The sequence below is a fragment of the Planococcus citri genome, chromosome 1, assembly GCF_950023065.1.
Source record: "Planococcus citri chromosome 1, ihPlaCitr1.1, whole genome shotgun sequence".
NCBI classification, from domain to species: Eukaryota; Metazoa; Arthropoda; class Insecta; order Hemiptera; family Pseudococcidae; genus Planococcus; species Planococcus citri.
Window position 1 is genome coordinate 42,847,039 of NC_088677.1, and position 19,381 is coordinate 42,866,419.

The following is a 19,381-nucleotide window of genomic DNA, read 5'->3' on the forward strand; positions in this document are numbered from 1 at the left end:
GTCATTTGTACAACGTACAATGTAAAATAAGTTGCATACTTCAAAAATTTGAGGAGCACCGAGTTCAAAGAGACGTTGACCACGTTGACCGTAGAACGCTAGTGTGCCGATTAGGCGATTACGTCAGCCGTCTTATCAGAAACTGTGAAACCAAACTCAAACCAAATCCTCGTGTTTTTCTTAAAATTTGCCGTATCTGCGAAGTGCGAAGAGTATAATTTATTTTTCTCCATCTTCAGATTAAAATGCTTTGGAAGAAACCATAATTATTGTGTATGAGTGTTTTGTTTTATAAGTTAACCGTACCTTAATTACGATGGCAAGTTTAATCAGTCGCCGTATTATTCTCAATTATGCTCGCCAACAAATGAAAATTTCATACTACTTCAAATTCAGAAATGCTGATTCTCTGTTATTTCGCAAGAAACCAAACAATGTTTTGAGTACAGGTAGGTTTTACGTAAATGTCATTATTTTAACGTTGCTCTTCGTAAACTTTAATAGGGTTTGATCTCACATCTCGTTGAGATATGCGAAAGCTCAAAGCTGCGATAACCTTGAAGCATTTATCTTACGTGAATTGGCGGTAATAGCACTCATGATGTTTTTCAAAATTTAGGTTTCCAAAGATTCTCTTCTACTCAAACGCAGGAAAATGTTCCGGAAGAACAGTCAAAGTCGACAGCTTCCAAAGCGGAAGAAGCTATAGGTCTGTAAGACGTATTTTTGTACTTATTGTTAAATCTTCGTTACTGTTTTTGAACGTTGATGAATTTCATTCTGAAGGCGAAGCTGAAAAAAGAGAATTTCAAGCAGAAACTCGTATGTTATTGGATATTGTTGCCAAATCCCTGTATTCAGATAAAGAAGTACGATTTACCAATTATCAATCTAAATCACTTTCATATCATAATTTCAAAAGTGTTCCTTGAATAATTGATTTGTTCTGTTGGAAGGTGTTCGTTAGAGAATTAGTTTCTAATGCTAGCGATGCTTTGGAGAAATTACGATATATATCACTAACAGAAAATCCGAATCAAAATATTGGCGCTTTGGAAATACGTCTATCGACCGACAAACATAATAGGCTGCTGACAATTCAAGTAAGTGTGTTTGATAAAATAGATAATAATTATATACCCGTTTGAAAAACCGATTTTACAAGTTGAAAATTCGCTTTAGGACACTGGTATTGGTATGACGAAAGAAGAACTGATTTCAAACCTTGGTACTATCGCTCGCTCTGGATCGAAGGTAACTTTCTATCAATTTAATACTTATTTGTCAAGTTATATTTTCCTCTGGAAAATTTTTCAACTTATGAAATTTATGTATTCGTAGGCTTTTTTGGAAGAACTGAAGAATAAATCCGGTGATACATCATCAATTATTGGACAGTTCGGTGTAGGATTTTACAGTTGTTTTATGGTCGCAAACAAGGTGGAAGTTTTTACAAAATCTGCCAAAACAGATGGAAAAGGGTATTATTGGACATCAGATGGGTATGTTTTTTCATCAATTATTGCCAAAAATAGTTTGCTGTTTGATTATTAGCATTTGTTTTTAATGAATACAGTTCAGGTTCTTACGAAATTCGAGACGCTGAAGGAGTAGAACGCGGTACGAAAATCGTTTTACATTTGAAAGCCGACTGTAGAGAATTCGCTGATGAATCGAGAGTGCAGAATGTTATTCAAAAGTACAGCAATTTTGTAAACTGTCCAGTCTATATTAATGAGAATAAAGCGAATACTATTCAGGTAATGTGCATTTGTAAAAGTATCTGTACTTATTATCACTCGCAGTTTGCTGATAGTTTTCTTTTTCACCGTAGCCGTTATGGTTAATGGATCCTAAGTCGATCTCTAATGAACAACACAATGAATTTTATCGATTCATTTCAAATTCCGTTGATAAACCAAGATTCGTGATGCATTATTCTACTGACGCGCCTCTTACGATCCGAGCATTATTTTATTTCCCTTCTACCAAGCCTCGTAAGTTTTGTGAAATCGATTTACCTATCTGTGTAAAAATGTATCATATTTAACAAAATACGTTACAGCTGTTTATGAAATAAATCAAGAGTGCGGTGTTGCATTATACACTAAACGTGTATTGATCAAAAGCAAAGCTGAAGAAATTCTTCCCAAATGGTGCAGATTTATTAAAGGTATTTTCATAAAGAGTTTCTGAGTAATATTTTATGAAGAACGTTGCGTAAAGTTGATTTGATTCTTGTGTAATTTTGCAGGAGTTGTGGATTCCGAAGATATTTCTTTAAACCTCAGTAGAGAATTACTACAAAATAGCCCGATGATAGCGTATGTTTATCAATATGTAATTTGCCGTCATTTCAAAAGCATTTTACTGTATATCGCACGATTCATTTTTTCAGAAAAATAAGAAATATTTTAACTACGCGGATTATAAAGTTTCTGTTGGAAAAATCAAATAAAGAACCCGAAGAGTATGCCAAGTTCTATGCCGATCACCATATATTTCTGAAGAGTGGTATTGTCTTCGCTGATATGCATGAAACCAGGGTAAAAAGCGTCAAATAGTCAATTTAGAATTTTTATTTATACAATAATAATATTCCTTCATTACGGAAACATAGTACCTATCTTGAATTTTTTTTTTAAAGGAAGAAGTAGCTAAACTTTTGAGATACGAAACATCCGTAACGAATCCCGGAGAGATGATTTCATTAACAGACTATATTAAAAGAATGCAAAATGATCAAAAAGAAATATTTTACGTAAACGCACCCAGGTTAGTACCTTCAACATAATTATAAGTCAGTCTTCACAAAAGTTAATTTTACGTACCAATTTTTCAGTCGCTCCTTAGCTGAAACATCTCCGTATTTAGAAGATTTGAAGAAGAAAAACGTTGAAGTTCTGTTTTGTTATGAAACATACGACGAACAAGTTTTATTACAGTTACGTTCCTTTAAAAATAAAACTATTACATCTGCTGAAAAGCAGTTACGAGAAGATAAAGACGATAATATCATCAGTAATGACAGTAAGTGCAATTTGTAAAAAATGATTTGGTTTTGAATTTTATAATCACTTTATTTTGTAATTGTGCGGTTTTCCAGAAGAAGAAAATCCTTTAAGACAAACTGAAATCGATAATTTACTGAAATGGGCTCAAGATCAGCTACAAAACAAAGCTGCCAAAGTTAAAATTACCAATAAATTAGACAGTCATCCGTGTGTGGTTACGGTTGAAGAAATGGCTGCTGCCCGTCATATAATTAAAACGCAAGCTCACCAGTTTTCTGAAGATATGATGTATACTTTATTACAACCGAGACTAGAATTGAATCCGAAACATCCTATTGTTAAGAAATTAAGTTCTTTGGTGTCATCTAATCCCGAATTGGCTTCTCTGTTGATCAAACAAGTGAGTGAAAATTTCATACTTATTCTAACTTGAAAAAATAAACCCGTGGTATTCGAACGGTTGTATGTACTCGTACATAATCAAACGTAATGAATTATATTTTAAGAAATGTCATTTGACCAAATGTTCTCATTTTTTCAGCTTTTCACCAATGCTATGTCGAATGCGGGTTTAATAGATGATCCACGATTGTTATTGACAGATATGAATAAATTGTTATCATTAGCTCTGGAAAAGCATTAAAATACGTATGTATTAATACTTTGTGTTTTTTTTTTCAAATAGTTTCTAAATGTTTTTATTCCTGTGTTTGATATTCATTTTTATTTCTTCATGATTTGAAGCGATCTCAAGTGAAAGAGATGATGTGATCACAAGGTCGACTGTTGACGTGTGTTCTTCAAGATATTGTTAGAACGGTGTGTCGGTTAACCGTAAATATATCTCGTACGTGAATCAAGTGTATGTAAATTTTTTATCATAGTTTTCGAATGGAAATATTGTAATGTATTAACATTTACTTGAAGAAAAATAATTTGACTGGATACTTTTTCTTGAATCGAAAATGATGTAAATAATTGATTACATCATTTCAGCTCTAATAATAAGTAATTATGAAAAACTTCGCCAATAAGTCATATTCGGTTATTATATAGATAAAATACCTAATTGGAAAAACATTTCGTACTCAATCATAATCAAATGAAAACGATGAATTTTTGCATTAAATGATCTGATAGCCGGTGAGACATTAGGTACTTTGATATCCTTGAAACTCCGTAAAACTACCTGTTATCTCTTTTCATGAGATCTACTGTAGCAGTTTGACCATTTGCTTGGTTTTTTCCCGTGATGTAGGTATAACCAGTTCGTCAATTTTTTCTGTTTTCTGTTTCGAGTGAATGTATGTGGTACGGTGGTGTGTCATAAAGGTACCGTAAAATGTTTCCGATTAGTTCATTTTTTTCATGTAGGTATGCGATTATTTTGATTACCGTTTATTTCATTTTACCATATTCAAGGTACAAGTGATTACCAGAAATATTTTCATGGGTAAAGTTTGCAACTACATAAATACTCGTGCTGATACTTTTATTCACATGCTTGTAAAAGTACATTAGTACACCTACATACATACCTACCATAACCGCGCGAATTTATTTTTTCATTATTTGGCGGATCCATGTTATAGAATAATGAGAAGATATGGTTGATGAAATACGTCCCTGAAAATGGTACGGTAGCTGAATAGTTCGAGGGAAAAAAGTAGCGGTAGATATCCGTAGAGAAATGCAAAAATTAACTACATGCAAGGCCATTGTTGTAGAGCACAAGTGTCCTGACAAAAATTTGTTAAAATGCATATTGTACATATGTATTAAACTTGTTTTTGATTGGTTTAACCGGTGTAACAAACAGTGCAATTGTTTTAGTTGTATAGTATAGGGAAATAGAACATTGATCATGGATACAAAAACAAACTTTCAGACTCAATCAAATCACGGAATCACGCGGTAGTTTCTGCATTAATTTTATTACCATATTTTCTCAAGAAAATAATATATAGTTTTCATTGTATTCCCAACCAGCTCTACTGCTCTAGTCCTAGTTTTTGAGCGGAAGTAATTTCTACTGATGCATGTTTGTCTCTTCAATTTCCAAATTGAACAGATTTTAGAAAAACTGTCGGAAATTTTTCGATTAGGTATATGAAAAAGACAAAGTATCATTTTGATCTACGATGTTCGTTTATGATCGTATTTTATAGAGAGTAAAAACAATAGCCAAACGACGATAATGATACTAAAATTCAAAATGCCTACTTGATCGAAATATTTCTTCCTTTGGAGTGAGTCATTTTATTTATGGTGTAATGGTGTAACGATCAATTATATGCTTGATTCAATGAATGTGAACCTCAGAAAATAAAAATGGAAAACAATCAACCAATTTGTGGAATTTTAGATAAATCATAAATCAAAAATCAAAAATCAATGAAGACTTGCACATTTTTATTAACTTTGATTTTACGAATAAGGCGTGGTAAGTATGAATAGGTGTTTATTCCATGTCACATAGGTGCATGTGCTTTGTAGCCTAATATGTATTTTTTTTGACATCACATTAAAAGTACCTAAGTAAAGAAATGAAACAAATTGAAACTTCACGAACAAATTAACAGAAATCGATACCTTGCCATGTGTTTACATTTGAAGAAATGCGAAAAATTGTCTGAAAAGTTCTTTCTCGTATTTCAAAAAAATCACTGTCACAAAAGAAATTGGTAAGGCACTTTCAACGCGAGTAGGTAGGTGTAGATCTACATAGAACCTATGTTTGACTTACATATATTTTTGTATTCAATTCAATTGAGTGAAATATGATTGGTTTCGCATTAAATTTTCCAATTAGGTAGGTAGAGGTACCTACCTAAATAATCTAAAATATTACGATATGCCAGGGGCTAATTTCCTATACTATACCTATTACTTGTATGATAGGTAAATGTCGGTATTGCAAAAAAGAGGAGGGAGAATGAATACGAAACACCAAAATATGAGACGATTGCGAGATGTTGCTTAGTAGGTACCTATGTAGTAACATTAACACGAAAAATAAAATAAAATTTACTTATACAGCAAAAATCAAGCATATTATTAAAATACATTTGAATTCAGAAACATTCATAATAAAATAGGTACCTACATATAAGTTAGCTAGGTACATACTTAAAGGAAAGCCTTCGAAGCTCGAAGCTTCGGAAAAATCACACACAAAATGTATCAAAAAATTTATATTGAGTAATAATCGTTATTCGTTACTCAAGTACTTGATACCTTCGGTTGCAGAAAATAGAGAAACATTTATACGCTGAACCGAAACGTTGCGTGGTTGGTGAAATGTAAACAGTACCTAACCTATATTCAAATAGAACTATAAATTTTATTCTCACTCTGTAATTCATCGTTTCTGTCTCTCTATACCCATACGTTTATATAGGTACTCGTGTGACCGAAATTGTTATCTAAAATATTGTAAAGAAGATATGAAAGTAGAAGTAGATAGTGGATTTTTTTTTCAAATCAACATTTTACGCCAAGAAGCAGAAATATTGTGATATATATTATGTGCTGAAATTAAATTTAGGTGTTTCTGATTACGAATAATCATAGTTGATAACAAATGTAGATATCAGACATTTGCTTTTAGGTACCTACGAGTATATTTTATGCTTTGGAGTGGGTATGTAATATGTACCTATTATGTAACATGTACAGGGTGAACAGAAATATCGGGTACCCCTAAAAAAGTTTTCTGCTAAATACTTCGTTTGGTCACAATGAATGATAATAATGGTAGCACATGATTGGTTGTTAGACTGGAGAGATAACATTTCACCAATCATATGCATCTATTTCACGTTGCCAACCTATATTTTTAATGAAAAACTTTCTTAGGGGTACCCGATATTTCTGTCCACCCTGTACGTAGACGTACTCAGTACCTACACTTAAAATTCTTACGTATAGGTAACGTTTAACAACATGAAATGTCGATAATTTTCCAAAAAAAATTCAAATAGGTGGTTTGATGCTTGGGTGTCATTGATTTTTTTGGAAAATTTGGAGGGGAGATTTGATAAAAAGTTTGGGGGACCTCAAAAGACTGCAGAAAAAATTTTGCAATTTTCGGCTTGAGGCATCACTTTTCTAACGGGGCTTACATTGAAAATAAAAAAAACAACAACTTTGTGACTATAATTTATTCTATACTTATTTGTACATTGACTCAGAAGTGAGAACGCAGTTTTTGAAAATTTTCACTTTTTAGGTTGTTTTACTCGACTTTTGAATACGTTCAAAATCGTATTATTTTTGTGAGTCAAGCAAACTCCTTGGAAAGGAGAGAAAAATTCGAAAACTGGTTCTACACTTCTAAATGGATATAGGCTACAAAATAATACAATCAATCATCACTCAAAAAAAATAAAATTTATTTTTTTATTTTTAATGTACCTAGTTAAATGAAATTCCGGTAGAAAAGCGATGGTTCAAACGAGAAATCCAAAATTTTTCGTAGTGTTTTGAGTTCCCCCTACAGCTTTTTGTCGAATCCGCCCCGCATCAATTTTCCAAAAAAAAAGAGTCAAAGACGACCCACCCAAGTTGGTAGGTAATTGCCGAATCAACGTTTCTTTGAATTACCTACATATGCACTTACTCGTAGATCTAATGTTGATAGTGTATTCTGAAAGTCATTACGAGTACATTACTTTACATCTGAAAATTATGAAATTATGAGTGAAAAATCTAGCAACTCGGGTAATTGGTAGATAAGATACCTTACCCCTTACCTATACAGTATACACACAGTTAATATTCATTAATTATACAGATGCTAAAACGTTCAAATTTATGATACGAGTACAATCAGTGCTCGTTACATCAAGACATTTCATTCAGAAGCAACAAAAAAAGAAATCATCTCTTATCAACTGAAGTTTCAAATAAACATTATTTTAATACCTATCATATACAAATTCTAAATAATTATTGATAAAATGTAGATTATGTACGTCCACGTACACTTCGTTTCCACATATTGTTCACATTACGATAAGTGAGGACTGTTTTGATTCATTACGAACTTGATGAAACATATTATCATTTATAATTGTTCAACGCGGTCGCCGAAAATACAGCACGATGAGCTCTCTCATTCCGAGAACGTTGTGTTGAGAATTTCAAAAAAGGCGCCAAATTTTCATTCAATATTTTATTACGTCATAGGATTGTAAAACAAATTCGTCATTATCCTTCACCCTCTAATGTTTTATTGTTGGGGTCTTTTCGTCGTATCGATCGTTGTATTTTGAACCTACAAGATGAGTAACATATTTTCCTGGTTGTAGGCGTTCAGTGGCACCTGATGTTTTTTTCCCACAGCTGTCGACCATCGAGTTAGAGCAGGGAAATTTTGAAAAATGACCTTAGCCAAGTTTTTAAATCATGCAGAATTTCAATTTAAACGCAACACTATTGGATGCTGTTGCATTTGTGGTTCATACAGCAGAGAAAAATTTCGAGTTTATTAGTAAAACTTGACAAAAATATCGAAAACCTGAGTACAAAATGCTTACTTACATACACACAGTTTCAAGTACCCGAATTACCCATTTCTTCATCAAATTATCGTTATCATGCATGACCTACTCTACAGAAAAAATTAAAGTTTCTTTGTCCTCGTCTAGAAGAAATTGAACAGCTGTGTAGGTAGGTACCTCATCATAATAAATTGCTAATCAGTTCATAAAATCAAGATTTCGCGACACAGACGATGTGAATAGTACAAGAATAAATCTCAAAAAGGAGAACAGGTTTACGATTTAAAACAACGAAGTACCTATAACGAAGATGAACTTTCCCCGATGACCTTGCCATATCACTTTCGCAGCAAAGCTATAACGAAAGAATCTTTACTACTTCGGTAAATTTACAAAATTTAAAAGTTCTAGTATAAAATATGAAAAATGAAACACCTCAACTTTACAAGGAAACGAATAAATTTCCAACGAATTCAATTTCGTTATATACTTTTATTTCTCTAGGAATTATGATACACGTATCTCAAGCGGATTTTATATAGGTAAAGAATATCAGGAACAATATAACTAATAAAATGCTGCTACTAATGTAAGTACCTATCTTAATAAATATTTACAGATATACTGGCGACTGGTTTGATAATTATAATTCATAAACTGATATCAAATACATGTTTGCAATTGATTTGCTGAAAAATATACAAGTGTATTGTTCCTTCGTAATTATTTCGATTACTCGAGACGATTTTACAGTAGAGGATTTCTGAACAGAGTTTCAGATAACTGCATAATATATACAATCATGGATGAGGTGCAAAAGGACATGAAAAATTTCAACTAAATAACGTTACGTAGGCCAATAAAAGAATGAACTTGAGATTAATCATAAAAGTAAATCTAAACGATACAAAAAAAGATACATTCACGAAATAAAAATAGATTTTTCATCGGTAAAAATGTTGATGTTTTGGTAAAATTCGATACACAAAATTATATGTAAATTCACTTTATATTACGGTACCATAACAAAATCAGTACTTTCAAAAGTTTATTTTCGCAAACTGATAAAATTTATATGAAATGCCAAAAAATGAAATTTTCCATTATTTTTTGTACTAAAGGTAACTTATAAGTTTATGGTACGGCATTTGAAATAATATTCTACTCGTATATAAATAAACGAAAAATTAAAATACATAAAATAAAATCAAAAAACTATATTTAAAAGATAATGATAATGATGATCATTGTTTTAAGATAAAAGTTGTAAATGGTACATTCTCTATGATCACAGAAAAATCAATGTAATGTGCTAAACAACTTATTAGCTTCAAAACAATGCCATTCATCATACTTACAAATCGACATTCTTACGATTTATTTTTTATGTTTACAATTTCATTGTGCAATTCAAATTTACAAATAAAGTATAACCAGACTACTTACATGGAATGTAAATCGCATTAACAAAGTTAAGTTAAACACGTATATTCACACATTCACTATTCGTTATTAAGTAAAACGGTAGTATAATTTAAATATGAAATGCGTTGATACGAAGAAAACGAATGAGGTAAATAGCGAAATTAAAATATCTTCCTGAAGCTGGACTTGACGTGTAACTACCGAATAAAACTAATTCTTAAAATAGACTTTCAACAAACTCTATGATACATTTCGTTTAATACTTGAACTGTCTGCTGCATTGAAAAAGGTGGGTTACAGAAATGATATAGAGATTTAGCGTTCAAACTGAACCGTACGTATAACAACGAAGTATAATTTGACGAACAAGCGGCAATGGTTTGAAACGAAACCCTTTTTTCAGATTTTTTTTCTCTTTCAACCATCGATATTTCACAGCTTTTGATTTTCATTAAGTACGCGCGTTTTGAAAAGCAATATGCAGCATAAATGTATAGCGTAAATTTATCGAAAACAAAAAAAAAACGTCGCTTCGAATTGTTTTGAAATTTCAAGAAGACCGCCAATTTAACAAAATAAAAACGTACAAAAAATATCAACCTTCGTGGAATGAAACAACGGCATTTATACATCGAAAGTTGGAAAATTCAGTTCAAGAATCAAGCTAATGCAAAATTGTAAAAATTGTACGTTAGAAGATGCATGCAACTTAAACACGAAAAACGAAGGAAAAAAGAATAAAAAAAGTAACGATTAATTAAATAACTACATTAGACACTAACGATCACTTTTCAAGAATGGTTTTAGAATGATTAAAAAAAAATAACGGATGAACATGATATTCGTAGAACATTTAAATCAAAGGATTGATCTGCATATTTTTTTACGTATACAATTCACTTTGTATACATGTAGATGGCAACGATTAAACCGTATAAACCCAATACTTCGGCGAAAATTAAAATCAAAATCATTCCTACGAATAGACGAGGTTGTTGGGCAGTTCCTCGCACACCAGCATCGCCGACAATGCCTATAGCGAAACCAGCGGCTAACCCGCTGAATCCGACAGCTAAACCGGCACCCAAATGTAAAAATCCTCTGTAAAAAATGAAAGCCGCAATGAGTTATCAGACGTTGAAGAGTAAATATCGAAAAATTAAATTCATCAACCATACCTATACAATGAGTACTTTTCAGGTCCTTCTAGTGCGCCAGCTATTAAAACAGCCACAACCAATCCGTAAATAGCAATAATACCAGCCATGACTACAGGAATAATCGATTTCATGATCAACTCTGGCCTCATCACCGACATAGCGGCAATACCTGTACCCGACTTTGCTGTTCCATAAGCTGCTCCTAGGGCTACAAAAAAAGAAGAAAATGTAAATACGCGCTGAAAATGAGGTAAGTATAATAATAATTCTAATTATGTAAAACTTTATTCGACATTTCGGATCTGGAAAAGTACTTATGGCACGCCAAAAAATTTCCTTGAAAGATATACTAAGCGTAACTAGTAAAACCAATTACTCACACCCTATCATATGGCTTCAATGTTATCAACAAAAATTACATACATTGCCTTCAAAAACTACCCATTTTCGATTTCTAGCGAAAAATACGCAAAAACTCATTCTAATCTGCATATCAATCATCAATCAATCGAATATTACAGAATGTTCCTGTTTCTCTCCTCGGGGTATATTACTTCAATTATCAGTGTAGGGTGTGGTATTCGTGAACCACACTTTATTCGCATCAGAATAAAGTGTTTAATACATAGAATAGAAAAAGTTCATTCTATACATTATGCATCAAATACGATGTTAGAGGCTTTACATGTACCATATAAAAGACACATTATATAAAAATCAATAATCTATCGTAACCTAAAAACGACCATCTTGGATGAAAAACTGTAATACTCACCACTAAGAACTATAGCCGAAGCCGCACCCATAACACCGAAAAACGGAGCGTAAATAGGATTATCAATAGTAGGAGCTACTTGAGCCATTGTGAGAAATTAATTTGTTAAAATAAAATTACAACTAAAATAATAGATTTAAAAAAATTAAGAGAACTGAAAACCACTCCTCAAACCACCGTACGTATTATCACACAAATTCACCTATGCCCTACGGTGACGGCCAATGCAACTTCACTACTCTCTTCGTTTGTCGCTGTCTTGATAAAGAAAAACGCCCATTGGTTCAGTTTAGCAAGTTAAGCATCACCACAGATACTCACCACAGACTTCGAACCACTTCAGAAAAGTGGCACGTGTTATTTTTCACTTGATTTCGTCATCGACAGACGATTGGGTAGGTGATGCATTTCGAATTTTCGATATAATCGTCGGCTTGTTTTGTTCGGTTTGCACTCTCAAAAAAAGAATCATTGCAAAAAAGAAATGAAAAAGAAAAATCAAGTTTTAAAACGTGTTGCACTGTTGTGATTGTTTATGAAGTATGCGAACTATCTCACTGAAGAGTAGAAAATTCAAATTTTCATCCGCATCGATCCGCATATAAAATTCAGTATTACAGAAACGACATTGCATCAAAATTCAAAATATGATTACTAATGATTACCTTTCAAAACATCAGCTTATATTCGTGCCTATTTAAGCAATTTATTCCGAAATATTATCACCCTGGAAATTTATTTTATCCAGAACAATACGAACTGTCATCGATTCGCAATTGAAAAAGGGGTTTCATAATCATTGAACAATTTCATCTTGAAGCATGTAAGGTAGGTAAGCTCCGGTAAGATTATTGATGATGTCAGCAAAAAACATGAAAACACTTCAAACACAATATGTTGCGTTTCTAGACGACAACACTGTTCCATTTAATTGCCTTCAAACTTCGAACTGAACTAATGTTGCCTCTAGCAAAACTGTGCTGTTCGGACTTGGACTATCGGATTTTTGGACTCGCTGCGGCAAAACTTAGGCAAAACCCAAAACTTTTTGATGATTAAAATTAAAATTGAATAATTGATTGATTTGATATGAAATGATTCGTGATAGGCTATTTTAATGGAGGCGGTTTGTGATGCCAATTCTGCTATGTGGTAACATTTTCCCTGGAGTTGAAGATTGAAAAATGAAGCGCTCGCATTGATTATTAGCTCATGTAAGTGAAATTACCAACTGTTATTCCTCACTTATAACACTTTTTTGTTATCCAATTCATACTAATTATGGGTGTATCCGTGTAAAAATTTCGGCGTAATCACCTATCTGAATCATCCTTAAAGTTTACAAATATCAGAGCGTACCAGTTCGTTGTAGTATCATTGATAAATGTTTTGCAGTCTGTTATTACATCAAAATCGTATCACCTATATCTGTCCTTAAATTTCGCTGATGTCTCTACTTCCATATTCTTCATTTAAAATTTCTTTCAGTTTTCCCTACTAATGAATTTATTGTATCATTCTCTTTTTCTTTAAAAAGATTCGTTTGGTAAGTGCAAATTGTAAATTGCGTATATGAAGTGTATTGTGCATGTTGCGGTGTCGGGTATGTCCATAAGTGTCGGGTAAAACAGATTTCTATTTAGGTGACAAATATTACTTATTAATTATTTTATATTTCAGTGAAGTAATATTTCAGGGTATATCCTGCAAAAATGCCTGCCGTAAGAGGAGATGGAATGCGCGGCTTGGCTGTGTTCATTTCCGATATTAGAAATTGTAAGTATGAATGTTTTTCTTATTTCTCTTTTTCAATTATGTTGTTTCAATTGTTCTCATTTTTGTTTTTGATCTAATGACTTGATTTGACTTATATCGACGTGTTTTCCCCTTCAATTGATTATTCATTCGCTTAACTAGTGTGTGTTTGAAAAGAAATAAACACGATAATTTCCCTCTAAACAGTTAATTTTCATGATATCCTGGGCATTATATCTTTCCTTATCTTGAAAGCGATAACAGTTTGTCACATTTACTCCCACTCATTGAAGTTTGAAAGTAATTCTTCGTATGAATTGTTTTAGGTAAAAGCAAAGAAGCGGAAATAAAGAGAATTAATAAAGAATTGGCCAACATCCGTAGTAAATTCAAAGGCGATAAAACTTTAGACGGTTACCAAAAGAAAAAATATGTTTGCAAACTGCTGTTCATATTTTTACTTGGACACGATATTGATTTCGGTCATATGGAAGCAGTTAATCTTCTGTCGTCAAATAAATATTCTGAAAAACAAATAGTAAGAAATTTACAGTTTGAAAAAACTTTTTTCAAAAAATGTAATTCATATTTTACATTATTATGTTCATTTTCTAGGGTTACCTTTTCATATCCGTGCTCGTTAATACAAATAGCGATCTCATCAAATTAATTATTCAAAGTATTAAAAATGATTTATCATCAAGGTAAATTCCTATTACAATGCTTTACATCTCAAGCTCGGTGTAATAATGTTGAATTCTACATTTTTATACAATTTTTTCATTGCAGAAATCCAATTCATGTCAATCTTGCTATGCAGTGCATCGCCAATATTGGTAGTAAAGATATGGCGGAAGCTTTTGGTTACGATATACCGAAACTCCTTGTTTCTGGGTAAAAAAATCTGAGTACATACTTTTATTACTTCACGGCACATTATTTTCCGTTATTACGTATATTTTTCTGCTTTAGAGATACAATGGACGTTGTAAAACAATCAGCCGCTTTATGTTTACTTCGATTATTTGCTACGTATCCAGAAATAATTCCCGGAGGAGAATGGACTTCTCGTATTATTCATCTTCTAAATGACCAACATCTTGGTGTAGTCACTGCAGCTGCTTCTTTGATAGAAGCGCTGGTCAAGCATAACCCCGATGAATACAAAGGGTGTATTAGTCTAGCAGTATCGAGATTATCTAGGGTACGAATTATTCATCTAGCACGTTCGACCGTTCATCTTCTGAACGACGTTTCATTTTGAGTGTTGGATTTTTGTTTTGTAGATTGTCACCGCTAGCTATACGGATTTACAAGACTACACGTATTACTTTGTACCGGCTCCGTGGCTTTCGGTAAAACTTCTTAGACTTCTTCAAAATTATCCTCCTCCTGGTATGTATTGATTGGATGATTTGTAATAATAAGTACCTTGTAATATGACGCCGGTATATAATTATTTCAAAAAAATTATTTAGAGGATCCGGGCGTTCGTGGCAGATTGAATGAATGTTTGGAAACGATTTTGAATAAAGCGCAGGAGCCTCCTAAATCAAAAAAGGTTCAACATTCCAATGCTAAAAACGCGGTACTATTTGAGGCAATAAGTTTAATTATACACAATGATAGGTGAGTTTAAGTCGTTGAAAATTTACGTTGGAAGTCATTGTGTTAATCATTGATGTGATTTCAGTGAACCCAATCTGTTAGTTAGAGCATGCAACCAATTAGGACAGTTCCTTTCTAATAGAGAAACTAATTTAAGATATCTAGCTCTAGAATCAATGTGTTTGTTGGCGAATTCCGAATTTTCGCACGAAGCGGTGAAAAAGCACCAAGAAGTTGTTATTCTTTCGATGAAGGTACATCAGGCTACTTTTTAAAATTATGTTCAATAATTTTCGATTAAACATTTTTTTTTCATTTTTTTTATACCTGTCCAGATGGAAAAAGACGTGTCGGTTAGACAGCGTGCTGTAGACTTACTATATGCTATGTGCGATAAAACAAATTCTGAAGAAATCGTTCAAGAAATGCTGAACTACCTTGAAACGGCTGATTATTCTATAAGAGAAGAAATGGTATAACGAAATTTTTGTAAAAATACGTACCTTCAAGTCGTATTCATTTTAGTAATGTAATACTGATGTTTGCCTAAAATTTAGGTATTAAAAGTTGCTATATTGGCCGAAAAGTACGCCACCGATTATTCATGGTACGTCGACGTAATCTTGAATTTGATACGAATAGCTGGAGACTACGTTTCCGAAGAAGTTTGGTACAGGGTTATACAAATCGTGATTAATCGCGACGATGTGCAAGGATATGCAGCAAAAACAGTATTCGAGGTATAGAACACAATTTTATTTTTTCTCATTTTCAATTTATGATAATTATCTTTTGAGTTGTCTGTGCTATTTAGGCTTTACAAGCTCCAGCGTGTCACGAAAACATGGTCAAAGTAGGAGGTTACATTTTAGGAGAGTTTGGTAATTTAATAGCCGGCGACCAACGTTCAGCTCCTAGTGTTCAGTTTCAGTTATTACATTCCAAAGTAAAGAGAATATTATTCGAAAAAAATTAGTTCGAAGTTCGATATTTTTGATGTTGATTTAATTTTCTTATTTTTTCATTTTTCTAGTATCATTTATGTTCTCCGATGACGCGCGCTTTGTTACTCTCGACGTATGTTAAATTCGTCAACTTATTCCCCGAAATTAAGGGTATGATACAAAGCGTTTTTACGCAAGATAGTAACATTAGAAGCGCCGATGCAGAGCTGCAACAACGTGCTTCCGAATATTTGCAGCTGTCAAATATTGTCACCACTGATGTGCTGGTATGTGCGACTTTTCTGGAATTATTTATCGTTTCATCGACGCATGTTTCATTATGTGATACATTTTAGGCCACCGTTTTAGAAGAAATGCCAGCATTCCCAGAGAGAGAGTCGTCCATTCTTGCCTTGTTGAAGAGAAAGAAACCTGGAAGAGTTCCCGACACCGTTGAAGGAAAAGAAGATAAAAGTCCAGCACCTTCTCCTATCAATGCTTCGCAAGTGAGAACTTATTAGTTATTATTTGGATTTTGATACTTTGTCTGGTTCGGTGCATTAAAATGAATTCAATCTAAATCTGCAGCACGTGAACAATAACAACTCTTCAGCTGCGGATTTACTGGGGTTATCGACTCCACCGACTTCTGCTACTGCACCTTCTTCGAATGCAAACGTATTAGTCGATGTTCTCGGCGATTTATATAATTCGTCCACGAATTCAGTCGGAGCCACTCAAAATACGTACAATCCTAAGAAGTAAACAGGAAAAAATTGTTTTGTCGAGTATTTTGACAGAATGTTGATTTTATCGCTATAATTTTGTTCAGATTCGTATGCAAGAACAACGGAGTTTTATTCGAAAATGAATTAATACAAATCGGAGTCAAATGCGAATTTAGACAAAATCTTGGGAGATTGAGTTTATTCTATGGAAACAAAACCTCCATACCTTTACAAGTAAATGCGCGTTGCTTGTTAATACCTATGAAATGAAATTACAATAAATTCATTTGGAAATTTTCATTGCAGAATTTCGGAGTTGTTGTTTCTAGCTTACACGAATGGATAACGAAACTGAATGTGCAAATAAAATCTGTCGATTCAGCATTGGAAGCTGGAGCTCAAGTACAGCAGTTATTAAATGTCGAATGTTTAGAAGATTATAAAGGTTGAATATTGACATTGCAATTTGTATATTTTAGTTTTCTACGAATCAAACACTCGTGTTTTTTAAAATTGTGTTTCAGATACGCCTAATGTAGCCGTCTCTTTTGTGTACAACAATTCACCGCAAAAATTATTAGTTAAATTACCATTGACAATAAATAAATTTTTTGAACCAACCGAAATGAACGGCGAATCATTTTTTGCCAGGTGGAAGAATCTAGGGAGGTATGTGCTTGACAAAATCTGTACCGAAGCTTTTCGAGTTTGACCACATTTCAAACGCGTATTTTTACAGCACCCATGATCCGCAAAAATCTCAAAAAATCTTTCGAGCTAGTCAACCAATGGATTCGGCTGCAACACGTACTAAACTTCTTGGTTTCGGTATGCAACTCCTTGACGGAATTGATCCAAATCCAGATAATTTCGTTTGTGCTGGCATCATTCATACGAAAACACAACAAATCGGTTGTTTGCTACGTTTAGAACCCAATAAGCAAGCGCAGGTATGAATTTACTGGCTGATTTTTTTCTTTTCATGCATCGTGTAGATAAATGTGTAATAAATGCGGTGTATTTTTCAGATGTATCGTCTAACGGTTAGATCTAGTAAAGAATCCGTTTCTGTGGAAATTTGTGAGTTACTGGTCGATCAATTTTAAGTTTATTGCCGTTGCTAAATGGAGTCGAGACAAATAATAATTTATAAGGTATGCATGTAGATTAATTATTCCCCTCAAACTGTATCAAAAACATCGAGAACAACTCATATTTACTCGTATTATCGATATTTTTGTACAGTATGTTGGGAACGATATTTTCGAATTTTGTTATTCAATGAATTTGGTTTTTTAATGACTTTGTTTAATGGTATTTTTTAGTTTTACTCATCGTAATCTCAAAGACTACTTTCGACGAGAATGGTCGTAATTATACATTTCTTATTCTAATTTAATGAAAATTACGCGCTTTCTTAATTTATCCGTTAATTTATTGTATGAATGTACTTTTGATACAGGCTATAAAACCAAATTATTGCATATTAATTGTAATTTTTTAAAATGAATTGAAAGTAAAATATTACGTAGGATTTTTCGTCAACTGATAGATCGTTATTCCATTAAGCTCAGCTTAATTCGGTAGTGCTTTTTGTTTTTGTAATTTTAGTTAATATCTGTTATTTATTGTACGTATTTTAACTGCTATGTTATTCGTTTATTTTACTGTAGTTTTTAAGTATGATGCTAATAAGTTGAAATATGGATGGTGAAGGCTCGTAAAAATGATGTACATAAAAAATGTATGCGGAATGTCATCTCGTAGTATGTAGTAAATTATTATTCGCATTGTTTAGACGACTGTTGAATCGCACATACGATATCAAGATTTGCTTTTTATACTATATGGAACATGAAGATTTTTTTTTGTATATTTACACTTTACCATTCGCCATACACTTTATGCTGTTTCGCGTAAGGACATTAATCATTTGTTTTCATCATTATACCTATCGATATAAATATGCCCGAATATCTCATTGCAAAGAATTAATTTGATGTACGTTATTATTTTAGCAACAATTTTTATAATTACTCCTTACCTCTTTATGTACAAACCAAAATACATATAATGCGATACGTAAACATAATTATTTTATACCTATTACATTGATATCTGTCGTACTTGTTTTGTGCTTCTTTTTTTGTTTCGCAGATAACCTGCTACGTTCCTGTCTAGAAATAATATTTAATACTTTATATCCCATGGTCCAAATGTGAAAGAAAAAGAAATGATTTATTACGATGTATCCTCGTACATTGAATGAAAATAGGTACATATGTATTTCGTCGACGAATATATTGTATTTACTTTCATTAAATTGGTAAACAAAATTATACGTTAGAAACAATAAATCTTTCTGTTGAATATTCAATATTATTGTATTGAAGGAAATCTCAAATGTTGAAAAGAGCGGCGGCTAAGTTGTGGTAACATTTTGACTAGAGGTATCGTTACTTAGAAAT

At 32.7% G+C, this 19,381-nt stretch overlaps 3 protein-coding genes across 6 annotated transcripts; 2 read left to right on the forward strand and 1 right to left on the reverse strand.

Moving 5' to 3' along the window:
- Positions 1–116: 116 nt before the first annotated feature.
- Positions 117–3,959, forward strand: Trap1 (TNF receptor associated protein 1). Its single transcript, XM_065345062.1, has 16 exons — positions 117–449; positions 620–709; positions 787–869; positions 957–1,103; positions 1,183–1,254; positions 1,342–1,502; positions 1,577–1,760; positions 1,835–1,997; positions 2,066–2,173; positions 2,255–2,324; positions 2,399–2,546; positions 2,648–2,775; positions 2,843–3,030; positions 3,107–3,414; positions 3,556–3,662; positions 3,759–3,959. Exons 1-15 carry the CDS (start codon positions 317–319, stop codon positions 3,655–3,657), a joined length of 2,085 nt encoding a protein of 694 aa, XP_065201134.1. The 5' UTR covers positions 117–316; the 3' UTR covers positions 3,658–3,662; positions 3,759–3,959.
- A 5,036-nt stretch (positions 3,960–8,995) lies between these two features.
- Vha16-1 (Vacuolar H[+] ATPase 16kD subunit 1) lies at positions 8,996–12,136 on the reverse strand. Its single transcript, XM_065345064.1, has 3 exons — positions 11,879–12,136; positions 11,122–11,311; positions 8,996–11,044 (listed from the first exon to the last, which is right to left on the reverse strand). Exons 1-3 carry the CDS (start codon positions 11,964–11,966, stop codon positions 10,840–10,842), a joined length of 483 nt encoding a protein of 160 aa, XP_065201136.1. The 5' UTR covers positions 11,967–12,136; the 3' UTR covers positions 8,996–10,839.
- Positions 12,137–12,828: 692 nt separating this feature from the next.
- AP-2alpha (adaptor protein complex 2, subunit alpha) lies at positions 12,829–19,285 on the forward strand. 4 transcript variants are annotated; one of them, XM_065345058.1, is made up of 21 exons: positions 12,829–13,092; positions 13,575–13,654; positions 13,960–14,171; positions 14,249–14,337; positions 14,423–14,527; positions 14,606–14,837; positions 14,920–15,028; positions 15,112–15,262; positions 15,327–15,495; positions 15,577–15,714; positions 15,799–15,981; positions 16,056–16,187; positions 16,275–16,472; positions 16,542–16,691; positions 16,774–16,946; positions 17,018–17,147; positions 17,220–17,358; positions 17,438–17,582; positions 17,653–17,863; positions 17,942–18,067; positions 18,239–19,285. In XM_065345058.1, coding segments are annotated over exons 1-20 (2,826 nt in total). In that variant the 5' UTR covers positions 12,829–13,090; the 3' UTR covers positions 18,020–18,067; positions 18,239–19,285. The 4 variants fall into 4 exon arrangements, with proteins under 4 accessions (XP_065201130.1, XP_065201131.1, XP_065201132.1 ...); XM_065345059.1 differs by having other exon boundaries at positions 12,830–13,092; positions 13,559–13,654; XM_065345060.1 differs by lacking the exon at positions 12,829–13,092 and adding an exon at positions 13,121–13,424 and having other exon boundaries at positions 13,559–13,654.
- The last annotated feature ends 96 nt before the right edge of the window (positions 19,286–19,381 follow it).